The following is an 8389-nucleotide window of genomic DNA, read 5'->3' on the forward strand; positions in this document are numbered from 1 at the left end:
CAGTTCTGGATTTGACGTCACAAACACGCCTTGCGTTCGGGCAGCCACGCCTGCGTTTTTCCTAGCACGCCTGCGTTTTCCTGGCACGCCTGCGTTTTTTCGAACACTCCCTGAAAACGGTCAGTTGACACCCAGAAACGCCCACTTCATGTCAATCACTCTGCGGCGTCCATTGCGACTGAAAAGCTTCGCTAAAGCTTGTGTGAAACTACATCGCCCGTTGTGAAAGTACGTCGCGCGTGCGCACTGCACCGCATACACATGTGCAGAATTGCCATTTTTTTTTTCACTTAATCGCAGCGCAGCGAACATTTTCATCTAGCGATCAACTCGGAATGACCCCCTATGTACTAATATTTTTAATACAATTTACCATGCTTTTTTGTTGACCTTTAAAATCTGGAAGTATTTATCTGTTTCGCACTGTAAGTTTCTATGAAACGCTCCCGCCGGCAAACAGTAAATTGTTAAATAGCGCCGATAAATCAGAGCTAAAGAATCAGATTACTGTTATTGCTCTGGAAAAATCCCTGATAACCAATAAATAGTGACGGCGATTCTCCTCTCACCATGCTGTACGTGCCGCATCTCCGCAAAGATTATGTTCCACAATCTAATAAAGATTAAAAGCGCAAATTCGCTAAGATCACATAAAACCGCTGGCGAGGTGTTGTACAATTAATTTCGAGTTACAGTATAATTTTATTGGTCACATGATAAAGTTGTTTTTCTCTCATAGTTCAACTTGTTAAATGTGTCACTGCAGTGAGTACGTAACGCCATTCTGGGTCTTACAGGCTGTAACTAATGGAAAGCTCGTTAAAAGGCGCGTTGGTGGGTTATATGATGCTGCCTGCACATTAACAGGTTATGAACGGCTGTCAATAAAAGCTGAGATCCCGGCAGAGGAGAGATCCGCAGTGTATCGCTTCTGCTGATCCTGCAGGAAAAGGTCTGTACTGGGGATTATGACTGGGAGGGCATCCAGGTCCCGCCCACTCTTCCTCTCTCTCTATATATATATATCCCGTGGTGCTATCTATTTGCCTTTTGCTGCCGTTCTCCAGTTTGGAGCAGTTCTAGAACTTCTCTTAATTGGATCATTCTTTATGGCTCTTAGTGGGAAGAAAACAAGCTATTATACATGCAAAGAGCATGTTAATTGAATATAGTAATTTGACAGAGATGCAAAGGGAGGCCACCGGGATATTTGTAATGATGAGAGGTCACTTAATTCTCTGAAATGCAAAGTGTGTCATCTAGCCCAGGAACAAACAGCCCAAAATAATCTGTCTCCATGTCAGAAGTGGTGGATGAGCTTCATAATGTCAAATTAAAAACAAAAAAACAAAACTAGATGAACAGGTTGATTAAAAGTTGACAATTTCCAGGGCTGGAACGCAAGCCGTGCCTGTGTGCTGATTCATGGGATGAGTACTGCTGCTGGGCCCTTTAGTGGTGATCTTTCTCTCCGCACCAACACCGGGAAAAGGGACATGGGGGGGGGGGGGGGGGTGAGTGGGCTGTAGGACACACACAGCCCACTCACTATAGTGATGGAGATGGGGAATGATAATGAACTGGGGCTCTCTTGGCTGTCCTGGATAGTAGGGTGTGTTCAGTATGACAGTCAGGGTGTTCCTAGCCAGATCCTCCATAATTGATGTGGCAAGTTGGACTGGTCTGGGTTGGGTGACACGTAGCTGTCTCATTTGCAAAAACTAGGTCGCCCTATCCCTATAAATATTGTCTTATAGCTGTAATTTCAATTCTTCTCCCTTCATTGCCAACGTCTGGTAGAGGTAAGTCGGACTACTGTCGTTGTACGGGAATACATGTATCTGACAGACTTGTCATTGTAAGATCTATTATAGGTTGCGCATTTTGTATGAAGTGAAGTCTCTGCAAAATAGGAGAGTAGTGTTATACGCCTGTTAGTGAGACACTATAGCATACTACTACGTGCTGAATAAAACCCAGCCTCCTGGTATACTGTATATATCTGAGTACATAGTATCAGGCAATAAGCCTTCATTATTTAGTAGAGGTAACTTTCTGAGGTGTTACAACAGCCGGGGTGTCTCCCCCAAACTTCTCAAGGTCATAGTTAGTCATTAAATGTATCATACATACGGCACAATTGTGTTTTGTGTCACTTACATGCTTTTTTACATTTTGTTTTTATGGCAAAGCTCATTTTTTGTTTTATTTAATTATTCCACATTTCTTAAAGTTCTACTCAGAGGGGCCAGAACTAGACCATGATCAGAGACATTATATAATCATGGCACAACGGCTGTGGGGATTGCCGGAAGGTTAAGAGACACAAACATACTTTACTGATGAATTATGTTACTCTGTCACTGGAGTACCACCACTTTGTATCATTAAAATCTAATTTTTGCTATAAATATATTTGAAAAAAAGTATTGGTTTCTTTCCCCCTTCCATCATTATTATTATTATCCTTTATTTAGCACCCAATTACAGAGTACATATGCGCATAATCAAAACACGGAAAACAATGACTTACAGTTGGAGACAATATAGGACAAGTACAGGGGATCTAAGCATAACTACACCAGTAGACGACACTGAGATAGGTATCAGGTGGCAGAAGACTGCAGGATTTGGACAGTTGAGGTTTTTTAAAGTAAGAGAGAGGATAATCACATGAGGGAAGAGGGCCCTGCTCGTGAGAGCTTACATTCTAAAGGGGAGGGGTAGACAGACAGGGGTGACACAGACTGGGTACATAGAGAGCGTGGAACAGAGGGTTAGGATGAGATTTGCTGGGTTTGGTGAAGAAGTGGGTCTAGAGAGACGTTTGAAGTTCTGTAGAGAGGTGGAGAGTCTGAGGGGGAGAGGTAGGGAATTCCAGAGTAAGGGAGCAGCATGTGAAAAATCTTGGATGTAGGAGTGGGAGGAAGCAATCAGAAGACAGGAGAGTCGGCGTGCATTAGCAGAGCGAAAAGGAGAGCTGGTTAATAATGATGATTTTATAACGCGGCTGATTTTCTGCTTGTAGGGCGACAGAACCATTCGCGACAATGACAAAACTCATTGAGGCCATCGAATGCATCATTGGGATTTTCCATAAATACTCTAAGAAAGACTGCAGCCATGATAAGCTGAACATGGGGGAGCTGAACCAGATGATTGAAAATGAGTTTGCAGAAGTCATCAAGGTAGGAATTCGCCAGCGGCGACCCTAGCGTGAGCTGGACACCATCGGCTAACATAAATCCTTATGAAATCGAAATATGGCTGATTGCATACACTATTTCTCCATTTATATACAGCGCTTACGTCTTTCTTTGACGCGTTTTCCTGTAACGTATTTTCCGTTTAGTTCATTGCCAGCTCTGTCCCACCTAATGCCAGTGGCGCGGTTTTAAAATGTAAGAGGAGGCAGATTGTGCAGTCACGGCAGTAATTTAAAAAATACCTCTGGAAAAGGAACTTGTAGTCAGTAAGATATATTTATTATATGGTTTGATATTATAAATATTTACACATAATGAAGGATCCTGACAGCATTATAGCGTAGTGTAATTTGTTTTTTTAAAGGTAAAATAAAATTGTGTCTCCAAAATGTAAAGATACAAGATCAAATTTATATCAGTGTTATAATTACTCATAAATGTAGAAATGAAATCATTGTAAAGGTTGAAGGATCACCTAAAGGTGAACTTATTATATCTAAATATCTGTATAAACAGTGATTGATCATTTTATCACTTCATTTCTATAAAACGCAGCTTGGCTCAGTTCCATCTATGACTTAAATCCTAATTGTGATTGGTCATCAGTACTTACTTTAGTACATGTGTTTAATTGGTTTATTACTTTGGTGAATGTGCACAAAGAAGTTAGAGCAGAAGCGCAGCTGGGATGGGCAAACATGTCTCATTATAAGTATAAAACAAGTCTCGTTCTCCAGTAGAGAGGGGAGGAGACGATTCATTCTTTATACAGAGAGAAATACGCTATTTCCACTCCTGCATGGTATGGATTACCCCTGTGCACCTGCATTATCACATTTAAGTGACCCCATCCTGCAAATATGTAATTTTGCAATGGTGGTGCACAAGGAGGTACTGGAAGCTCACACTTCTAATCCGTTCTCGCCCAGGAGGTGGCGACCAAGGCATATGTAAATATATGCAGAAGAGAGTACCTGGCATTGATTTGTTTTGCGTTATAGGGTACTTGGTAAACTGTGACACATAGTGGAGTAGCAAAAATCTACAGTTATATCGCGTTATCCAATCAGAGGCTGTTTTAAACGACCGAAATTGGACTTGCGATCACACAAAAACACGAGATCGGGGATAAGTTCCTGATCCGGGATGCGGTCAAGATGCCGCCGGCCGGAATCCCGGCGGTCGAAATACCAACGCCGGAATTCCGACCGCCACAATCCCGACATATTCTCCCTCCGTGGGTGTCCACGACACCCATAGAGGGAGAATATAATAGTGTGCCGAGCGTGGCGAGCGAAGCGAGCCCGCAAGGGGCTGCGTTCCACTCGCCACCCCTGTCGGGATTGTGTGGTCGGGATTCCGGCGTCGGTATTTCGACCGCCGGGATTCCGGCCGGCGGCATTTAGTACTGATCCCCCTGATCCCATGTGTTTTTGTGGTTTCGGCGGCTGCTTGAGAGACCCTTTACTGAAGCATTCTACAGCTTCTTTATTATCTCCTGCGGTAAAACTTACAAAACACATTCAATTCTCTTTCAGAACCCCAAAGATCCAAAGACAATCTCAACCTTAATTCAGATTCTTGATGAGAACAAAGATGGAGAGGTGGACTTCAATGAATTCTCTGACCTGTGCTGTAAGGTGCTGAAAGCATACTACAAGGTTGTGTATGAATCGGAAGACTCATGTCAACAGCCAGGCCAGCCACAGAAAGATGCAGCTACAGCTACACAAAGTACACCACAAGCACCAGATGCCCCTCCCAAATATTACCAGAAGCCACTGTACCCTAAATATGAGGGAACCCTGGTTCCGCCTCCCAGTCAGGATCAGGCTGGCAGCAGTGCAGTGCAAAGCGAAGTGGACAAGACACAAGATAAGAAATGCGACAATGTGGAAACTGTGCAAAGTTCAACACAAACTGATCCTCGCAGGTTAGGAGTAGATGTTAGCCAGCCAAGCACAACAACTTTACAACCCACACAAACTGACCCCCGCAGAGTAGGAGCAGTTGAACCAAACACCGATCAGACAAATTCACCACCCCCAAATTATCAGCAAAGTAATGATCAAACCTCAGGACCAGGCACCACCACCTTACAAACCCCACGGTACCAACAGGGTAAGGACCAAACATCACAACCACTAACTCCCACCTCACCATCTCCACGATACCAACAGGGTAAAGATCAAACATCACAACCACTATCTCCCACCTCATTAGCTCCACGATACCAACAGGGTAAAGATCAAACATCACAACCACTAACTCCCACCTCACCATCTCCACGATACCAACAGGGTAAAGATCAAACATCACAACCACTATCTCCCACCTCATTAGCTCCACGGTACCAACAGGGTAAGGACCAAACATCACAACCACTACCTCCCGCCCCACTATCTCCACGGTACCAACAGGGTAAGGACCAAACATCACAACCACTATCTCCCACCTCACTAGCTCCACGGTACCAACAGGGTAAGGACCAACCATCACAACCACTATCTCCCGCCCCACTATCTCCACGGTACCAACAGGGTAAGGACAAACCATCACAACCACTATCTCCCGCCCCACTATCTCCACGGTACCAACAGGGTAAGGACCAAACATCACAACCACTATCTCCCGCCCCACCATCTCCACGGTACCAACAGGGTAAGGATCAAACCTTACAACCAGAAACCACCACCACACAATCCCCAGGGTACCAACAGGGTAAGGACCAAACCTCACAGCCAGAAATCACCACCACACAATCCCCAGGGTACCAACAGAGTAAGGACCAAACCTCACAGCCAGAGACCACCACCACACCATCCTCACGGTACCAACAGGGTAAGGACCAAACATCAACATTAGTAACTCTCACCTCGCCATCTCCATGGTACCAACAGGGTAAGAACCAAACCTCACAGCCAGAAACCACCACCTTACAATCCTCACAGAACCAACAAGGTAAAGACCAAACATCACAACCACTAACTCCCACCTCTCAATCCATACGGTACCAACAGGGTACAGGCCAAACGTCCCAACCAGACATCACCACCTCACAATCCTCACAGTACCAACAGGGTAAAGACCAAACATCCCAACCAGACATCACCACCTCACAATCCCCACAGTACCAACAGGGTAAAGGCCAAACATCCCAACTAGACACCACTACCATACAATCCCCACAGTACCAACAGGGTAAAGACCAAACATCCCAACCAGACATCACCACCTCACAATCCTCACAGTACCAACAGGGTAAAGATCAAACATCCCAACCAGACACCACTACCATACAAACCCCACAGTACCAACAGGGTAAAGATCAAACATCCCAACCAGACACCACTACCATACAAACCCCAGGTTACCAAAAGGGTAAAGACCAAACGTCCCAACCAGACATCACCACCTCACAATCCTCACAGTGCCAACAGGGTAAAGACCAAACGTCCCAACTAGACACCACCACTACACAATCTTCACAGTACCAACAGGGAAGAGGACAACCGTCACAACCAAAAGTCACCATTTCACAAATCGGAGAGGATAAGGACCAATCACCCCTATTAGAAAAGGCAGCATCACAAAATGCACCAGTTCCTTCTGACCAACCGCCTCAAGAACCACAAAGATTCTACCAGCAGGCAGTATACATTCCTCCACCAACCCTAGGTCAGGGAGCTCAAGCCACATCACAGCCACCTTCATATTCTCAAACCCAGCAGGACAATAAACCGACTGAAACCCAACAGGTCCCCCAGCAGTACCAACAAAACACATTCTATCAATATCATTCTCACTTTTCCTCCCAGAAGAAGAATCCGTAAGCGGAAGTATCATCTCAGCTATCTATTTTCTCAGATAGATTATGTGATAGATTGCACTATTTTGTAAGAATATGGTTTTGCTGCAGTGTATTAAAATAAATGATTCAGCTATTATTATTATTATTATTATTGCTACTGCATTTTCTGTCCCTAGTATCACTATTTGTCATGTTTGCCATGTTCTGCATAACAGGGAAGCCATGGTTGTATGTATGTATAGCGTTTCTGTTCATCGAAAACAAATTACCTTATAGAGTATATTATTTGGAAATGAATAAAGAACAGAGAGACAAACTGGTGTAACGTGTGGTTGCAAACATACAGTAAGACAAGGTGAGCTTCAAACCATCCATTCGCTTGGGCAAATTGCACTACGGGGGCCTAATTTAGAGGTGGTTGGAGGAGCCAACATCAATACACTACTATGGTAATGCAGCAGGGGGCGACGGATATAAGCATACACCTCCAGCTTGCATTAGTGAGTTGTGCTTGGTCCTAGGATGCAGCATCGGAAGACGCTGGCTGATCACTCCCCCAAAACATCAGCACCCACTCCCCACACCCCAAACGGCAGCAGACTGTCAGTCACTAACAGTCTGCAGCAGACACCTGCTACCTACGTCGCCGACGCGGGGTCAAAAGACATTGCGTTTTCAGAAAATACCAATAGTCTGCTTATTCTTTTTGACACAGCAAGAATATTAAGCAAAAATGTAAAAAAAATAATAATATATATATAAAAAAAATTAAAACCGTGAGAATGTGAACTAAAAGCAAATGTGTATTTTATTTTTACCCCAATCTCCATCAATAATTAAATTGTGGTTCTAGCTCCAGCATTAACCTGTCTAAAATAGCAATAAAGCGGGATTGCACAAATCGGGGGGTATTCAAATAGAGACGTTTTTTCTCCTAGGTGAAAAATTTGTCAGGAGCAAAAAACATGGATCAGAGAATCCAAGTATTTTCGCACCTGTGCTGGTGAAAAGGTGGGCCGTTTTCGCTGATTTTGAGACATTTTTCGCCAATGCCTTTTTGCTTAAATAAAAAAAAAAAAAGAAGTGAAAAGGCATTGATCGGAAATGCCTTAAAAATGGGCAAAAACATTGCAGGGGGTGCATATGCACTGCAGAGGGTGAATTTGATAGCTCCGAAATTGTCAGAGCTAATTGAATACCCCCCATAGGCTTTCAGATTAAAATCTGCACTTGAAAATGATAAAGATACTTGCCGAGTTTATGTTTCTCCTTTCGGGGACAAGGCAGAGAGAAGATGCAGCTGGCCACTTCGGGGGGTGGGCTCTATACATCATTGGGATTGTCCCACATTGTGGCAAATGCGTGAATTGTG

The 8389-nt window shown here is 44.1% G+C and overlaps 1 protein-coding gene across 1 annotated transcript; it reads left to right on the top strand.

The window, feature by feature from the left end:
* The first annotated feature begins 3050 nt into the window (after window positions 1-3050).
* On the top strand, window positions 3051-7322 carry LOC134980781 (mucin-2-like). The gene is made up of 2 exons (XM_063947748.1): window positions 3051-3188; window positions 4745-7322. Exons 1-2 carry the CDS (start codon window positions 3051-3053, stop codon window positions 7037-7039), a joined length of 2433 nt encoding a protein of 810 aa, XP_063803818.1. The 3' UTR covers window positions 7040-7322.
* Window positions 7323-8389: the final 1067 nt, after the last annotated feature.

Source organism: Pseudophryne corroboree, chromosome 12 (genome assembly GCF_028390025.1).
Source record: "Pseudophryne corroboree isolate aPseCor3 chromosome 12, aPseCor3.hap2, whole genome shotgun sequence".
NCBI classification, from domain to species: Eukaryota; Metazoa; Chordata; class Amphibia; order Anura; family Myobatrachidae; genus Pseudophryne; species Pseudophryne corroboree.